An 18,928-nucleotide genomic window follows, 5' to 3' on the forward strand; every position below is an offset into this window, starting at 1 on the left:
GCCGATACAGTGTTTTTTAAAAATTATTATTCAATGCATTCTTCTTTTTTCAAAACCTGCAATGCAACTCACAAACGTTCAGTTCACTGTTGTTGGTAACAGAGTAACCTCCAATCTTTGTTTTTTAAAGAAAATATGTTTTAAACCCAAGTTACTATATTTAATGTTGTCACCACCTTGTGCTTTTACTTATTAAGACCTTCACTACAAAGCATTTGAAGGATTTCAGACCAGAGGTGGAGGAAGTACTCAGATCTTGTCCTTTAGTAAAAGTAGAAGTAACATAGTGTAGGAATACTCTGTTACAAGTCAAAGTCCTTGCAAATGTTACTCATCACCCTTGGTGTACCCAGAGCATTTAAATCTCATAATCAATCTGTCCCAGTTTAAGCTCATAAAGATGAGTCGACAGCCATCCTTCTCAAAGCCTGGGGGGAAAGACAATCTAATAACTTTTAAAAAAGACAATACATTTCTCAAAATGTAAGTCAGTCTCTATTAAAGTGGACAGAACAAAAAACAGCCAGACACACATTTATGGGTTTCAATAATCTGGAGAAATGCAATCACATGCAGCCTCTATGGGCTTCTAAGACAAAAGTTGAGAAAAAAACAGATTTGGCTGAAAAACAAAGACAGCGTAAGGCATTTTCTTAAACAACTTGCATTTCTTAGAAGATCTGCGGGAGTCAAAATAAAGCTTTTCGTGCTGGGATCCAGCGGGGCACTTTGTTTACTGTTAAGATGTTCGATGGTGGAACGATCAACCCGCTGTGCGCTGACATTTCCCCACAAAATATGGTAGAACTGCGATAATACATCTCCTGCTGAAACAATTCTTCCAAATCCTTTTGTTTTTAAATGCAGTTTGGATCCTTTTTGTGTTTCTCTAAGGACAAAGAAGCTACTGTTACTGATGAACAACTCAATTTTTTTATTAAAGATGTTAACAGCTTTTAAAAAGGTTATAAAGGGTAGCCTCGAATTGTATGAGTGACATTATGGAAACAATATATCAAAGAAATAGCTTTCATATAAGACATCAATCCGTTTTGAACATGTTTAAATAGATCAAATATGAGTTCAAATCCCAAACAACTGGATTTGTAACGTACATGCACTTGCAAAATGGATTGCTGCCATTTCAAATAGAAAAACATAATCCACTCCTGGTCAGATCAACATAGAACAGAAAATCTTGTTTTAGGAAACCAACATCGTGTTTATTTTATTCATTTGAGGTTATTGTTGTTTTTATTTCCCCTCCATGAAAGTCTCTAGGGATGGATTATTTAACAGATAAAGCTGAAACAGTTTTTAATGAAGTAATGCGGTATTGGCTTACACACTCCGTCACACACACATCCACCTTTACATCCGTTTGTTTATCTGTTTAGAGTGCGTGTGCACAGCTTCCACGAAGGCCCCCACGTTCTCGGGGTCCATGTCGGGGTAGAGGCCGTGGCCCAGGTTGGCGATGTAGCCCCTCGTCCCGAAACCCTCCAGCATCTTCTTCACAATCTTTGAAATGTGCTCCTGATGAAGAGAAGGAGGAAGGGGGGTTTTAAAATCAGGGCGTGATTCAACCCCAGCTGGAGAATATCTGTAAAAGTTGAGATATTCTTTGGAAGAGGAGCAAGTTTAGGAACTTCTAGTGACGAGTTATTTGTTAACAGAAGTTTTTCAGGATGAATAACCGCACTTGACTGCTTTATGTCTGAATAGAAATAGGATTCACAGCATGTAGGCAGGTGCTGACACTAGCAGCAGATGAAACTTGAGAAAAGTTTAGAAGACAACAGGGTTTTGTTATTTTCATGTTTTATCACAAAACAATAATAGGATTCTACTCTGGATCCATACATGGGCAATTAACGCTGAACCCTATACAGACAGACCTCAGTTATGCATCTTTTATGACATATTATAAAGTTATAAAGAACGCTCTTTTTATATCTTAAAAAAAGAGAAAACTCAAGAATAATCATAATAATAATTTTGAACATTTTCATCATCCTGGATTGCCAATTTTTACTTTTTTTGTTTTTTTGGTATAAGACAAAATAAGATATATTTTATTCATCCCAAGTTGGGACATGTTTTTGTTACATCAGCATAAGGCAATTGGAAAATTAAAAAGAATAGAAAATAAACAATTATAAATTAGAAGCATTTCAAAAATAGAAATAAAACATAATTAACAGTAGAAAATATACAAGTTGACGTGAAGATAGAAATCTGTAAACTATCTGACAAACAAAACACGATTGAAGGATGAAGTCTATTACAACCCAGCTGCTGCTATAGAGATGATTTTGTTATGTCATTGTGCAGCTCTGTCAAGTTTCATCCTCTCTTGGACATCACAGTGTATCATCACCTACTGTAGGCTATAATATCCTCCCCTCTAATACCTGTCACTGTCACATTTACGCTGAGCATATCATGGACTGCTTTTCTTTAGAAAGACGTAGCAGCCATCTTCATGTCAAATCATTCCATCTTTATCGCTTCATGACAGTTGCATTATAATTATTAGTATTTGCATATTTAAATGTAATACTACTAACTCTGCTACATTTGTTTGACACATCTCCCACAGCAGGACTGGAAGCCCCCCAGTGTGGTCATACTTTTTTTGGTGAAATAAACTGGTGACATTTAGCAGGCTGAAAGAAGCATTTTAGTTTGTTGATGTGGGAGAGTTTGGGGAACCTGGTTTGGAACACTCATACAGACAAACATTACAAAAAAGTATAAACATTTGAAAATAAAAATACAAACATGTATTTGCACAAGGACCAAAGATTGGTGTTTTGCCAGAGTAACACGATACATTCATTAGGAGAAAGAGCAGGATGATGACCTGACCCTTTTTTTCTGGGTTGCTCCTGAAATATATATTTTATACTAATTGATTCACTGTAATATTTGTATATTTACTGTATGTCTTATATCTGTGTTTTTTGCTTACATTCATTTAATGCAATGCCTTTTAAGTATCTCCTTTCAGAGGGACTGCAGTGTTACTGTGTTTTGTCTTTTCAAAAGAAAGTCATAAAACAGTTAGGTCTCTGTCTATGAGACACCGAGTAGGGGTGGGGGTTACCTTGGGAGCGTAGAGAGCACAAGGGTCCATGTTTCCCTGCAGGCTGACCTTCCCTCCTGTGCGCTCCCTGAATGAATGAATAAACACACACACACACACACACACACACACAGTAATCCTTTAACCAACAGGTTAAGTATTTGATGAGCGGAGCAGGAAACACAGACGTTTGTTGACATAAATCCTGCAACCGGTGACAAAACAGGGACGGTCGAGAGGTCACTAATGGTTAACCTGCTCCTCAGGAAAGACTCCAGCATGGTTTACGATATCTGCAGAGACTGGCTGAGATGAATTCAGCTTTAAGATTGTGTTTTGCAGTCTCACCATGACAGAGGCCTTTGAGGCTGGAGCTGTATTTATTTAGACTTCATGCAAAGACAGACGTATTCATGATCACATTCCATCGATATGTCTTTTAGACTTTCCAACTCTATTTTTCTACCAAAGCTAACAGAAAGAAAGAAAGAAAACAGTTCTCATCACACTGGTTGAACCCAGTCCATTTAAACCTCATAATAACTCTGTCCTAGTTTACGTTGGGGATTCATGCACAGACAGACGTATTCATGATCACATTCCATATATATCTCTTTAGACTCTGAATCTTAAACACATGCAGAAAAGCTAGTTTTGGTTGGAACTCAGATTTAATTTACTAGTTTGAAAAAGCTAAGGGGCACTGGAGTTAAAAGACGCAGATTAACTTGTGTGTGTATGTGTATGTGTATGTGTATGTGTATGTGTATGTGTATGTGTATGTGTATGTGTATGTGTATGTGTATGTGTGTATGTGTATGTGTGTGTGTATGTGTATGTGTGTGTGTGTATGTGTGTGTGTATGTGTGTGTGTATGTGTGTGTGTGTATGTGTGTGTGTATGTGTATGTGTGTGTGTGTGTATGTGTATGTGTATGTGTGTGTGTGTATGTGTGTGTGTGTGTGCATACCGTGCTGCTCTTGGGTCAACAGTCCAGTCCAGCCCGACCACTTCATAATGAGATTGAGACAGATCCTCCAAACCGTAATGAGCATCCTTTGCAAACACAATCTGAAAACAAACAGAGAGTTAGAAAGAGGAGATTATCAACTAACAACTTTCTGTAGGACTCGTTATTCTCCATCTTTGGTGAAATGCTGCCATCTTCTGGTAATGGACCGGACATTTCACTTATTACAGAGCAGATGAATCGTTAATGATGCCTCCTGGGAAACAGTGTTGTTGAAGCAACAGACTTATGGTAAGAATAGAACAGAGTATTGCAACCAATATAGAAAGCTATTATGAAAAGAGAACAGACTAAATAATACAGCAGGAAAATAAATATATAAATGGAGTTGTCACGGTTATAGCGTTTATCATTATCATTATCTACTGACACTGTCCAGAGGAATACATGCAGATGTGTGAGATAGATACAGCAGGAGTCTTACTCTGTGTGTGTGGATTTGGGCATATTGATATATTTGAATGCTAATGTTTGCAGCTTACCATGGGAATGTCTTTCGCTGTCTCCTTGAGTTTCTCTTTGACGCGGCGAGCAATGTCTCGAAGGTAAGGCAGAGAGAACTCATTAAACTCCACGGGCCCCAAAATGCCGGCGTGAGACTCGAACACCTGCAGAGCCTGCACAACAAGCAGCAGAGGACAGAAGTATTGTTTTAAAAGAATCTAGATTTACAGATTTTGTGGGACGAAGTACAAAACAAATCTGTTTGCGTCCTTTTGTTACCACCCTAAATTGTTATGCGTAATGGCAGTGGCACATATTGTAAACACGGCTCCAGAGATAAAGAGGTAGGAGGTCTAACCTGCGCTCCAGCCGCCACCTGCCCCAGCAGATACTCCACTATCACATCCGTCAGCATCTTCAGCAGCATGTGGCTGGCCTGAGGGTGTCGGTACAGCCAGCGCTTCGCCTTTGAGTGGGTGTTGGAGCCTCCGCCTTCTATCATGTAGGACATCAGCGTCCACTGTGTAGGCACACCACACAGAGAGAGTAAGAATCACAATACTTTTGATTTCATTTTCATGTTTACATCCAGAAATACCTATGCCGGCTTTTGACTGGTCTGTATGATCACTAACCGGCGCTCCGGTGAACCCAATGAGCGGCACTTTGCCATCGATCTTGTGTCTGGTCAGTGTGATGGCTTTGAAGACATAACCCAGTTCCTTCTCCACGTCCACTTTAGGTTGCAGACGCTGCAGGTCCTCTGGCTCCTTCAGAGGGTCTGGGAATGTTGGACCTTTACCTGGCACCATCTGGACATCCATACCTAAGGCCTGGGAGGGGGGAAATGGATGGGACAGAGAAATTTGAGTAATGGCTGCTATTTATTTTATGGCTGTAGAAATCTACGGGTTTCTACTGAACCTAGCTAATTCCATACTAAAGCTTTATACAAGCCAATGGCACACAGGTGAGCAGGTAACACTGTTTTTGAGTAACTGATGAGGATTTAAATCCTGTTAGGGCAGTTTTGGCCTTGTTGTTGTTGTAATTAAAATTGCAGAAATGTGCAGACAAAAGTAATCAGGACTAATGCGAAGAGATTGGTGTCAAAAAATAAATAAACACCTTACACTTTTGCTTACCATAGAACCTGATTACACCGAGAGATGCTCAGGCTCAGTCAAGGATGCTCAAAGTTGTCCCGGTTTGTGTATAGTCTGAATTTGCTAAGAGCCTTGTCCTTTTTGTTGAATACAATTGCATAAATGTGCATACAGAACTAGCTGATGGTTGTACTCATTGCCAATAAAATTGGGGTCACCAAGAGAAAGACCTTACACTTATCTGTTTGTAAAGTTTAAGAGTATTTCCTACCAAGGATTGTGTACTATTAGCCTGTACCGCAGTAAAGGGGCCATTCCCCCAGCAAGGGGCAGAGCCTCAGTATCAATGTGCTCGCTCAGGCAGCTCATATGACAAATGGGAATCGATACAGAGAAGATTAGCATGGATGACACGCAAATTCATGAAGCATTTTCACTTTAAAATGTCCTCTATTGCCCCGAGTTGTTCTTGTGCTACTGAGGGGGATATATTGAAGATGTTTAAAAACGTTTTAATGTAAGCGTATATATATATATATATATATACACACACAGGCGGAATTTATGTAAATATATAAGACACTGATGTCTACGAGAAAAGCTAAAACCTCTCAAAAGGCAATAACCCCTTAATATAATATAATGTTCAATGTTATTATGCCACTTACTCTTGACATCACGGAAATAGATGTAATGTCAACATGTTAATGAATGAGTCCTGACAACCTTACCTGTGGGATAACCAGGATGTCAGAGAAGATGATGGCAGCATCGAAGGGGAAACGTCTCAGAGGCTGAAAGCGGAATAAAAGAAAGACAGTTTTAAATTAAAAAACAATAGAATGTGGTTGTTTATTGCCAAAAGGAATTTTAAAAAAAAATGGTCCCTCTGGAATTGCTTTTATGTTTTTAGATTGTATCTTTTCAGGGACTATAGTTAAAAACAATATGGGTGTTAATTGTATTGCTTAGTTTGCATTACTGCAGCCTATGATTGATTCGGAAATGTGTCACTCTATATTCTTTTAGATATGCAAAATCAATTAACATCTATATCTCCAGAAGTCTGTCAAATACTACCAAAAGTATTTGGATACCGGAAAATAAAATGTCCTAATTGACATTCAGTATATTGTTGTTCTGTGTTTGTTTACCACGTGTGTGTAAAAAATAAGTGATCACATTTTTAAAAAACTCAAATTTAACTTTTGTAGCATCTTAGGTTTTAATACGGATACAAAATCAACTTGTTTGACAATTATTTAAGTGGTGAGAATGTGTGTGGATAGCCGTGTCTCTCCAGTGGCAGAGTCAGTTAGTCCACTTCACTGGGAAAAAAAGCTCCACAGTTGGAAACCCAGGGGAGTGCTACTCACCAAAAAGTAGCCATTAATCAGAATCATTTCATTCATGCCAGTGTTGTTTACAAGTACTCATTGTCATGCTGCTTATTATTATGTGTCTATGCAGGTTGGCCCATTGCTAGTGCCCTTTTGGTTTTGCTCTCATAGTTTCTCCCTTATTTTTATCCTATCTAAAATTCCAGCCTATAAATCCTACCTACATCATACAGAGCTGACATTACACTTGAAACACATTCCCTAGTTTACCACTATGTTCAGCTCAGCATCTGCGATATTAATTATGGATGTGTTTATACACTCCATTTTGTATATTCCTTTTTGCTTCAGAAATCATTCACTTCATGTTTTTGAAATATAAAAACAGTTATTAACATCTATATCTCCACAAGTCTCTATTTAAAATGCTACTAAAATGGACACAAACATACTTTGGATACTAGATATGAAGTTTGTTAAATAGTTTCACGAGGCAGGTCTGCATTGACAATCAGACTTTCAAATTTATCAACAAAAATACCACTGTTTTGCACACGGTAGAAACAGTGTGCTCCCTCCTGTTGCTAGCCATCTGTTGTGAACTCTTCTGGTTAAAGAGCTACTTGATCAATTTCAAAACACCAAGGTGTCTGTTAAAGCGTTTTAGGCTCGATAAGACAGATGGACCCCATTTTTGCACATGATGTGTAAAATTGTGAGTAGGTGTGTGAAAAGCCATGTCTCTCCAGGTGGTATTTCAGTAAGGATGGTGCATTCTCTGGGATTTAAAAAGTCCAGCGTTTTATTTTCCAAATAGGCGATGATGCGTTTGCCAACAACGTAGCAATTTATGCTTGTTGTTTGTCTAGATTGATGCACTGATTTTTAACAGGCCACATGTCCTTTTTTCGTATTTCCATATATTGACCAGAATATTTTCCCCAATATCGTGCATCCCTAATGTGTTCATGAGCAGAAATGTAGCACAACAGGAGAATGTAAGCAGTTCTCTGTTTATTTAAAGGGCAAAAGAGTATTCTCTTGTTTAAGTCAATGAAAAATCATTATAAATAGAAGTGCAGTCATATATAACACTGCTCTCTTTTGGGGTAAGTCAGAACACATATTTAAAAATAATAATATTATTGTAAAGAATTTCATGTTTTTTCATGACATTTTACTTTTCATAATAAGTTTGAAAAACACTGCTATACCTGCAGAGTGAGCTCACAGCAGGCCTCCGGCGACCGACATGTGTCAAAGAAGTCCTTCCCTGCTCTGAACTCACGAAACTCTGAAAATTAAATTCAATAAAATATTAGCCTATGTCTTCACAATTCAAAAGGTTAAACAAAACAATAATGCAAAGAAAGTCTGTGACTTTTGTTAGGAGAGATGATTTGATCACTGATCACAGTACCTGGTAGGTATCGTCCAGCCTGCCTCATACACCACACAGGGACATGTTCAGTTTCCTCTCCTCGTGCGGCTCGCAGGAATGTATCGTTCTTGAGCTGGGGGAAGTCCTTGGGGCTGAATAAAAAAGAAACATACCCTCGGTTTAGCCTCAGTCTTTTTTAAGCAATGATGCCTTGAAGAGTCATGTTCAAAGCAGCGCCAGACAGTTGAGTATTCACAATGCTACCCTATCTGTAAAAACAACAACAGTTAAAGTAAACCATTCAGGATGTAATCTAAATAGAACCCTCACTGCATTATGAAGAAACATCACATTTAAATGTCGCAATAGGAATTTCACAACACAAAGATGCTGTAGCAGATACCAATACCAGAGACTTTCAATACCAATCCGATACCACAGTAAAAAACTCAAACAAAATCCCAATTATTTTTAACATTTACCTTTTTATGACATTTGCATTCTGGGTTTTGTTGTTAGGGAGTTAAACAAATCATCATATTCCCTCTAATATCTCTTTTATATTGTTGTAAAAAAATCTAGTTGAATTATTTTCTCACCTAACCCAACACCCTTTAGTTTCAAGGTTAAAAGGTGTATCTATGCTTCCTTTCTTTCTTTCTCTGTCCCTTTTGTGCTACTAACAAAATTACGCAGAAGTTTGTAGACCAATACAGCAAAAATTGGATGTGATAAAACTACACCAGAGCCACTTTACCCAGCCAGTACCGGAACAAACGCAGAGGTAAGTAACGTACATTTTTCTCTCAGTTTCAGGGATGTGACTCTTCTTGTTGTTGACAATGAATCACATTCAATATTTGTAATTGACTCCCATTCCTATTATTATTCACACCGATTTCAATCAGCTTTTATTTGTAGAACACAGAATACAATGGTATTAGAAAAATAAAAAATTCAAAAAGTAATTGCCCTTTTTGAGGAGTTTGGCTGGAAGTGTCCTAATCAATATAGCCCAGGGGTTACAATACAGTAGCAAGCTTCCGTTATCTAACATACAGGCAAACCCCTCCCTTTCCACAGCGATCACATGGACAGAAGAGCACCAATGAACGAAATGAGAGATAACACTTCTCCACCCTTTTATCATCTTCAAACAGTAGGAAAACAGTTGAATGAAAAGCTGCTTTACATGTATCGGTGATGCATCACAAGCTGAAATTTAACTTGGACTTGAATCTAACTTTTCTATGGATTATTGAGAATAGCTTTGCAGTGACTTAATTTAAACATTGAAGCCTGCAAACTAAACAAAATGTTAACTTTAACTGTAACCAATGAAATAGGTAACTGGCATTTAACTGGGATAACTAAAACTAAAGAAGGATACTACTTTTATTCCACTCCGTCAGTATCCAAAGCAGTTGGTAAAAGATCATTTATGTTCAAAGCACCTTCAGATTGGAATAATTGGCCACCAAACATAAGATGCTTAACTTCCTTTCAAGTGTTTAGTGTTTAAAAATGCTTTGTCTTCTTATTTTGAGGTGAATTGTACATGCTATCGATGATTTAACATGTACAAAACATGATGTTTGTATTTACTGTATTTGTTCATGGCCTCTCTGTGGCCATATAGTGGTAATTTTAAAATGTGTAACCTCTAAATTGTGTGTTGTGATTGTAGTTTTTCTGAATGTCTTGCTGTTTGTATTATGTCAGGACCCCCTTGAAAACGAGATTGTTTATCTCAAGGGCTTTATTCTCAATAAATACATTTCAGTATACTATTTGAAAGATCAATATTCCGAAGATGTATTGTTTCCAGGGTTAACGTTAATATAATGATACAAACACGATTAGAAAACGATAAACATCACGCTATATTCAATTTATATTATGGAAAGGAATGCTTTTATACGAGTGATACAGGAACGTTTCATAATGTCACTCAGCAAGAACCCAAATGCTAGCATTTAATCTAAGGTAGTCCTGTGTTTTAGAATTACTTACAGGATTAAATCGTCTTTGCTCATGTCGGCGGGTCTGTGGGGGAGACAAGTTACTCAGACGGTCCTCTGTCTCTCTGTGGAGATGTCAGCTACGTCCTGTGGCTCCTCGACTGTCAGTAAAACCTGCTTTCACAACCCTTTCTGCCACTACACTCCGCTGCTGCAGGGCGCGGCCATCTTGAAATACCATGTGACCATCCCGGAAAATGAGCCGCGCATTCAAAATAAAATGCTTCCCTTTTGATTTTTATAAAAAGTTATTGATGTGTATGTACATCGATAACACATTATTAATTACACAAAATGTATCTCATAGTGAAACAATAAATTCTAGCAATGACAATAGTAATGTCTCAACATACAGCCTACTTCTAAAACATTTATGAACATACCAAAACAAATGGAATAAACTGAATTAAATTAAATGGTTCGCATGGTATGTCTGCTTTTCACACGGGTCATTCTACAGAAAATGTGGAATCTGGGTGATACAAATCTGCTGAAATATATTCCTTCTTACACATCTAAAAACCTGTTAAATAGCAATAACTAACTAACTCTCTAACTAACTCTTAACTTGATCAATCCACAACAAGTAGAGCTTAAAGTATTTTTATAATTTGTATACATTATACAAAGCTTATTTATATAGGAGCGTCATTGGTGTTACGTGTTACCAGGAAGAAGAGTAACACCAGTGACGGTAACACCAATGACAATTTGGAGAAAACACTGTCACTGTCACTACCCTGATCCGCATGTGTGTTAGACCAGTGGTTCTCAACTGGTTAGGCCTCGGGACCCACTTTTTACTTGGTCAATACATCGTGACCCAACATTTTGAAGCACTCAAATCTATTCAACAAAAAATCGTGCTGTAATATATACGCTTTTCAGAATACAATATTAATGAAAGTGAAGTACAGTGCATATATCCCTTCACAGAACTAAAGTATGCTTTTAAAAAAGGTTTAATGAGATGATGGAATCAAAGCTGAACTAACATAAAAAGGCACACATGCTGAAAACCCAACCCCAGCAGGGGGGTCTGGGGGGATTCTCCCCCAGGAGATTTTTAGAAATACTAACATAAACTACACATTCTGGTACACTCTGAGAAGAAAATAAATAAATCTATTACTACCCGACATATTAATAATATTTTATGCCATTGTTTGTTTTTCACTTTGTTCTGACAGCTTGCTGAGAGAAGAGAAAAGAGGAGAGAGTCTGTGTGACTTACTTTAAATTGTGGGTAAGGGTAGATAGCTCCCATTGTTCTGTGAGCTGTCAATCATCAAACCGGGGGACATATTTCATTATGTGTTCATTTTTATCTGAAGTTGTACCCATGGATGTATAAAGAATAGTTATACCGCAAAGTTATTCCGGGGACTTCCGGCAACAATCTTGATTCTGATTGGCCAGAAGACTCGAAAAAACATCAGCAGAGATGTTTTATTGAGAAGATGATCACTACGTGACAGAAGTTTTCAAAACCATTTATGGTCTCCGGTACTTCCAGTCCAATGCCTACTGCATTCACAGCGTTAGAAAATCGGTCCTTCAAAATAAAAGTTTGCATTTTTTCCCAAAAAAAAAAAAAATATTCCAATTTTTTTTTTCAACTTTTTTTTCTTCACTCACACATCCGCGACCCACTTGAAACGGGTCCGCGACCCACTTTTGGGTCGCGACCCACCAGTTGAGAACCACTGTGTTAGACCACATAATGGCTTCATACACTCAGGAAGAGCCCTGCCCTGTGATATTTTTTGTTTTTTTGTTTCTTTCTCTCTGTTTTGTTTTTGTTTTGTTGTTGTTTTGTTGCCTGTCCTTGTCTGTCTACCCTTCCACAAATGTTAAGCGTCTTTGGGTCTTAGAAAAGCGCTATAGAAATTGAATTTATTATTATTATTATTATTATAAAAAAAAGGCAATGTAGGCCTACAGAGATTAAATTAGAGACAAACTCTTTATTTAATGTTCTACTTAACAAAACACAGGTCCATCTTGTGTTCAGTTGCCACAGTATGGTTCACTCAGAGGAAAATATAAACAGAATCTAGTTTATATTTTACATAATGATTGCAATGAAAGCACGTAAGCATATATTTATAGAGTTAAACACGTTTTATATCAGACACTGGAAGCATTCAGATCTGTAAATTCATATGAAGACATGGACTTCATCTCAGGCTGATTGTACTTTACATTTTAGATCAGTGTTAGTTGTATGTATTTGAGTAATTATCAGACTAACAACAACATCAACAGGTAGGCCTATGTACCACTAATAGTTCAATAACAAGTGCTTTCATTATTTTTTCCCATAGAGGTTTGTCTTTAGGTTAAAGATAACGATAAACCATTTATTGATATGAATATTGTCTCTGCTGCACATTGTGATTTATTTCTAAACTAGCAAACTGAAAGCTGCGTGTAATACATTTCCAGTTTAATACCAGTTATACAGATTAATATTTACATTATCTTTATCCCAGGCTGATAGTATAAACTTTATATTAGAGCAGGTGAAACGTGACTAAGCGCACAAAATGGACGTAGAGGATTCCATGGTTGCTATGGTTTGACGCAGGACTAGCGTCAATATCGGATCAATATTTAAACCATAACAACCTGAAAACTACCTGAAGACGGTCACGAAAATATTTTCTCCGCTTTCACTCGACGATTCTTCCAAATTAGCGTTTCTACTCAAGTCTTTTTACATCCCGACAAGAGTCAGAGACCCCCTGAGAGTTATTACAGCGAGAAAACACAGTTTAATTATGGAAAATGTAAGATGTCATGACTTTGAAAGTCCCCGTTGTTTCCAATGTGATTTGCCGTCGACATTTTTCAGAAACCTCACAGTTTACTGATGTTTATCAAATCATTTAGGCTCCTGTAACGCATTAAACACTGTAACCAGGGGCGGACTGGCCATCTGTAGAATCTGGAGAACCACAGAACGGCCGGTCGTCAAGGGCCGTTGACGGCCGGCCGGCCGGCCCTTTACATTTTTTTTTTTAAAGTCATCATTTAAGTTGCGCTTACGGCCGACAGAGGGCGACAGCGGCCGCTAATGCAGTTGTGTGGTTCTTATCTGTCAAATAATCACACACGAAGAAGAAAAAAGACCGGCCAGCGGCCACACGAAGGCCCTCGCGCGGAGGGTCCGCCACATTAAGTGCTGTTCCAAACCAACGCGTGTGGAGCGGTGTGGAGGGGGAGTGGGTTATCAAGCCCTCAAACAGCGAGTCTGCAGCGGTGCTGACTGGAGACCGGTCTCTACCTGACCGGAGTCACGCTGTGTGTGTCCGTCAGGTAACACGCTGTTTACAAACAGTTCCAGCAAACATCCACTGATAAACTCGCAGGTGATGCATATAAATGATGCATATAAATGTCGCAAATTGACAGACCTTTTTGGCAGCAGTGCTGCTACAAGCACTATCAGCAGCAGCTTAGAACAAGTGCAAGATGATGAAGAGAATGATGAGGGCGCGAGTTCAGATATACAGCCAGCCTCCTGCGTTCATGATGAGGGACAGAGTTGAGCTGGTGGAAGAACCAGCTCAACTGGCACATACAAGTGCAGGGCAAGAGCAAGAGGTGGGTGAGAATTATCCCTTGAACTCAGTGGCGTTTTCTCCTGGAGGCCAAGGGAAGCCAGGCTTTCCCTGTTTTTTTGGATTGTAGTTATAATTGTAATAAATAAATAAAAACACTTCGTTTAGTTTCGGTAAATATTCTGCCGGCCCATCTCTCCCCCATTCTCATTGAGTATTTTACAAAGAGTGAAACAGCGCCCCTCTAGATGTTATGGTGAAACAGTAGATTGCACTCTGTTACGAGAGGAGGCGAGCCGAAATTGGCTTCCCTTGGTGAAAAGAAATTGAGGGATTGACCAATCAGATGAGGCTCACGTCATGCCTCACAATCCAACCAAATCGCATCAACTTCAGTTCGTACTGTAACTGTCATCACCGCCCTTAAAAAGTAGCAAGCAACTGAAGCAAGTGCAATTATGGAGGGTGGAGATTTGGATTATTTCATAAAAAATAATTTTACTAAACTTCCGCTACTACAGCAGCAACTCAAAATGAAATCTGATGACAGGCCAATGCCCAAACTGGAGCTGTGTACAGAGAGGAAAAAAGGAGCGAATCAGACGTAAAACTTTAAATAATAAACAGCGGATTTCTAACATTTGACATTTCATGTGGCCGGACTGGGTCAGTTTCCAGGGCTGAATTTTAGTCCCAGTCCGCCCCTGACTGTAACTAAACTAAATGTTGTATATATCTAATAATTGAAAGGTGATATAGCCTAGAAAGTTAATATAAATGTTTTTTATTAGTAATAAAAATCATTTATATTAACTTTCTAGGCTATATCACCCACCCAGCTTCAAGCTGAAATACATTCATATTGTAACTTTGAATGTAGCTAATTAAAGTTATTCTGAAGTACTTTAATTTAGCATTATTTCCATCAGATGTGCAATATTATATGTTCAAACAGTAAACAGACATTTGCTTAATATATATAATATTATATACACTTCACATAGGCCTATGCCTCAATAAAGCACATATTAACTGACATGAGGGCCGAAAGGTGGGTCTTGATTTGTTACTGGACCTGTCTCGTCTTGAGGAGGTTTTCAGACTTTGATTACACGTTTCATGTTCCTTCATTTATGATTTTTATCCAACAACCACATCCATCTTTGGCAAGTTAATCTTCCAGCACATAAAACTAGTAATAACACATTTGATTTTTATACCACGACATGACAAAATACTTGAAAAAGGTCCATCCTGCATGTACTTGTAGAGCCTCATCCTAACATGAGTGTGTGTTGTTGCAGGGTCGAGTGCCCGTCCTCCCGCAGGACAACCAGACAGGAAGGAGAGTCTCTGCCCGCCAGAGGAGGCCTGCAGTCTGCAGACAGTGTCCCTGCTGCAGGGACGACCAGGTGAGACATCTGATCCCCAACTCTGTTCCTTGAAATTGTACACAGTTTAATCCACAAGATTATTTGACAGGTTTACAAAAAGGCAAACACATAGTGGAATATATTCAATACTAACTTGTTTGAGACTAGACAAGGTCCATTGTACAGGACTAATGCCCCAAATACTCACATTTCAAGTAATCCTCTGCAGTGCATCTGATGTAGATGTTTCCTCTTGTAAAATGATAAAAGTATTTTGTTAAGTAAGAAGTTTACTAGAGTCTGACATCCTCTCGTGTTTTGCTGACCTTCTCCAGGTGCCACATACAAAGCGCAGGCGCCCTGCTGCTTCTGCAGACCTTCCCCAGAAAAGGAAGCAGACCTCCGCTGCTCTTCCTCCTAAACCTGCTGACCTGCCACCTGTCTCTAATGTGGCCCCCAGCCCCCGGACCTCCACTGCTCCTCTGCACCTCGACAACCCTATCAGGATCCACAATCGCTCAGTCGAGGAGTACCAGCTCATCTACCATGAAGTTGTGGATAACATGCTGAGGTACGTTGTGTCACAAATAAAATGAGTCAGTTCATTTACAGAGTTTAGACTCTCTTAGAAATCTATCTCTATTTTCCTTCATCATAAAGATTTATTTTGTGTTTCTCCTCTCAGGTTCCCGAACGGTCTCCTGCGTCCATATAGTTTGGGTCTGGGTCGTCGTATCAAGCAGAAGCTGTGGGAGCGACTGGACCGTCCGATGTTCACAGAGACAGTGGATGAAGACGGTCTGGTCCATGTGGACGTGTCCTACGGTGCTGGAGTCCAGCCTCCGCTCTTCAACGTGGATGTTTCTGGTGAACCAGAGCCCGAATATCCACCAGCAAAAAGGGCAAAGCACTAAGACACACTCTCATAAGCTGACATGTCTAAATAACACTGTGCTTTAAGTTTAGTTTAGTTTTTTTAAGTTTCATTTGAGTAGTTTTAAGTTTTAAGTATGGTAGTTAAGTTTAAGTTTATTAAGTGTAGAGTTAAGTCTTTAGTGCCAAGCATAAGTATTAAGTGTTAAGTCTTTAGTTTTAAGTATTTAGTCATAAGTATAACTATAAAGTGTTAAGAGTAAGTGTTTAGTTTAAGTTTTTAGTTAAAGTATTTTGTTTGAAGTATTTAGTATTAAGTGTACGTTTTTACTGCTAAGTATAAGTATTAAGTGTTTAGTTTAAGTATTTAGTAATAAGTTTAAGAATGTAGTGTTAAGAATAAGTATTTAGTGTTAAGAGTTAGTATTTAGTTTGAGATAAGTTTACTTTCATTGATCTTAATGTATCTCACCACTGATTAATTGTCTTCCTCTGAATCAGTTCATGCTCCTCTGTTAACAGTCTTCTCAATCAGCTTCAGCCTCAACAGCAACAGTTATCACCTGCCAGAACACCTGCTCCACCCTCCAGCCTCCACCTGTTACTTCTACCAGACAAAACATCAGCCTTGCTCTGCAGCCTGTGAGATGACAGACTCCTCTCCACCTGCAGCCTCTGTCAGCAACCTGCAGCCATCTCCTCCAACTGCACATTCTGTTGAATAGCTGATGGCTAAACCTCCATCTACAGCCTTTGCCAGTGCACCTGTGCCTACACCTCTCGAAGTGAACTGCTATCCGAGCCTCCACCTACAGCCTCTATAAGGAAACCTGCACAGATGTTATCCTACTGCCATTTGGAGACCTGAGTGGAACAGCAAGGACCAGAGAAACACGCGCAGATATAGTCCTTCAGTTAATATGCAAAAATATTTCTGTGTTATTAAAGCTGGCTTTCTGTTTACATTCTGTTCATTTGTTCTTCTTCTCACAGGTGTTTTCAAACGTTGTGTGAAAGACTGAGCACACACTCCTCAACATGAACCTGACTGACTGTGATGATGCCTTCGGATCAGGGGGGCACTGGTTCAATCCCCACTGCAGTCAGCATGTCGTTGTGTCCCTGGGCTTCACCCCAAATAGCTCCTGTGAGGATTGTCTACAGTATTGAGTGTATGTAAGTCGCTTTAAGGTAAAAGCAACTAACAAGTGACATGTAGAGGTCAGTGGCAGGGTCATTTTTTGATCATGGGGCATCACCCTTGTACAGCATCAGGACAATATCTCTATGGAGTCAGACACTGAAAGTGTGCTGGAGGCTGATGCGTTGACTGGGACAGATGGAAAGATGAGGCTGATGAGACTGATCTGCGAGGAACGAACTAGGGGCAGAGAAATAATCATATTTTAACCCTTTAATTGCCAGACCAAGAAGAAATCTATGGACAAATTATTTCTTTGCATTTTGTTATCAAATAGGACAAATAACCACAAACCATTTTAATTTTTTTTACTGACCACACAGTTTTGTTTTTATGAGCCTCTACCAACTGGTCGAGCTGGCCTTGGCAAAAGTGCATTTTCAACAATCATCATATAGTACAGTATTTGTATGCATCAAACTCAAAAACACAAACACATTTTTTCTTTTATGGAAGATGAGCAATATATACAACCAGATATATTCATAAAAATTAATAAATTATAATTGTAAAACAAAAAAGAAATGGAAAAAAGTAATGGAAAGTGTTTTTCATTATAAAAAGTTTGGCCTAACAACAAACAACTGGCCTAACAGCAAATGTCTATATCCTGTGTTGGCCTAACTTGCTCATGTGTGTGCAACTTTGGGCTGCATTTCATGCATGAAAGGTGCTATATAAGTTATTATCGCTCTTTCACTCTGAGACTCATAAGGCAGTACTAGATTTAGTAATATTACCATGAATCTAGCCATTTATTTACCATATTTTATTGGAAAACATCTCTGAAACTCTGAAAAAGTCGTATTGCTAGTTTACAATATGAAGGCCAATTCGACCGATTGGTTGAGCATATTTTCAAAAAATTAATTACACCCTTGTTACAAAAATGTTTTGTGCATCAAGTTATATAATAATGTTCAGTCAGTGCTCTGACACTAAGATATGTCAAAAATGATATGGTTACCTTACAAAAGTTGACCAAAAAGAGTGATTTCTTCAGGAGTGATTTTTAGCATGCCAACTTTCTCAGTGGAAGCTAGCTGAAGGGCATTCTGTTCGAACCACAGTGACATCTAGAGGTTGTTTTGTGCATAACATGTCAACCAAACGATAGAGCTGGCTGAATCAGAAGGAGTTACACTTTTTTATTTATTTTTCAACAAGATATCAAAACACAAAATGTGCTCTACCAAATGGTGGCGCTGGCTGTTAAAGGTTAAGACAGCATCATCATAAGAGGCCAACAAGAGTGACAGGGTGTGTCACTTTGCTGAAGGATAGACCAGCTATGCAGGATATTCTCTGAAGATTTCCCAATGGGTAAAAGCTGCTGCTGGAGTACTGACTGGAAGTAGTGCTGATATCATGTCTACCATATCCTCTTAAAATACTCTGTCCAACAATATAAGTCGAATGACACATTTTTATAGTCAAACAGTATCACTCTCATTAAGAATTTATGGCAGAACATCATTTTATCTCTCATCAAAGATAGCAGAAAA

At 38.6% G+C, this 18,928-nt stretch overlaps 2 protein-coding genes and 1 pseudogene across 2 annotated transcripts; 2 read left to right on the top strand and 1 right to left on the bottom strand.

Moving 5' to 3' along the window:
- Positions 1 to 530: 530 nt before the first annotated feature.
- On the bottom strand, positions 531 to 10,598 carry urod (uroporphyrinogen decarboxylase). The gene is made up of 10 exons (XM_034138167.1): positions 10,403 to 10,598; positions 8,429 to 8,541; positions 8,223 to 8,302; positions 6,400 to 6,462; positions 5,198 to 5,395; positions 4,921 to 5,082; positions 4,601 to 4,735; positions 4,059 to 4,159; positions 3,110 to 3,176; positions 531 to 1,536 (listed from the first exon to the last, which is right to left on the bottom strand). Exons 1-10 carry the CDS (start codon positions 10,423 to 10,425, stop codon positions 1,372 to 1,374), a joined length of 1,107 nt encoding a protein of 368 aa, XP_033994058.1. The 5' UTR covers positions 10,426 to 10,598; the 3' UTR covers positions 531 to 1,371.
- LOC117489062 lies at positions 6,017 to 6,110 on the top strand (annotated as a pseudogene).
- On the top strand, positions 10,424 to 16,337 carry LOC117488609 (uncharacterized protein C22orf31-like). Its single transcript, XM_034137608.1, has 4 exons — positions 10,424 to 10,513; positions 15,281 to 15,388; positions 15,685 to 15,920; positions 16,035 to 16,337. Exons 1-4 carry the CDS (start codon positions 10,424 to 10,426, stop codon positions 16,261 to 16,263), a joined length of 663 nt encoding a protein of 220 aa, XP_033993499.1. The 3' UTR covers positions 16,264 to 16,337.
- Positions 16,338 to 18,928: the final 2,591 nt, after the last annotated feature.

The sequence above is a fragment of the Trematomus bernacchii genome, unplaced genomic scaffold (assembly GCF_902827165.1).
Source record: "Trematomus bernacchii unplaced genomic scaffold, fTreBer1.1, whole genome shotgun sequence".
NCBI classification, from domain to species: domain Eukaryota; kingdom Metazoa; phylum Chordata; class Actinopteri; order Perciformes; family Nototheniidae; genus Trematomus; species Trematomus bernacchii.

Bases quoted from the DNA above. Each gene is read 5' to 3' on its own strand.
- LOC117488609 (XM_034137608.1), top strand. From the start codon at position 10,424: ATGTCGGCGGGTCTGTGGGGGAGACAAGTTACTCAGACGGTCCTCTGT. The intron at 10,514-15,280 runs GTCAGTAAAACC...GTGTTGTTGCAG, and splicing joins CGTCCTGTGGCTCCTCGACT to GGTCGAGTGCCCGTCCTCCC. The intron at 15,389-15,684 runs GTGAGACATCTG...GACCTTCTCCAG, and splicing joins CCTGCTGCAGGGACGACCAG to GTGCCACATACAAAGCGCAG.
- urod (XM_034138167.1), bottom strand. From the start codon at position 10,425: ATGAGCAAAGACGATTTAATCCT. The intron at 5,396-6,399 runs GTAAGGTTGTCA...CCCCCCTCCCAG, and splicing joins ACATCCTGGTTATCCCACAG to GCCTTAGGTATGGATGTCCA. The intron at 1,537-3,109 runs GTAACCCCCACC...TCTCTTCATCAG, and splicing joins GTGCTCTCTACGCTCCCAAG to GAGCACATTTCAAAGATTGT.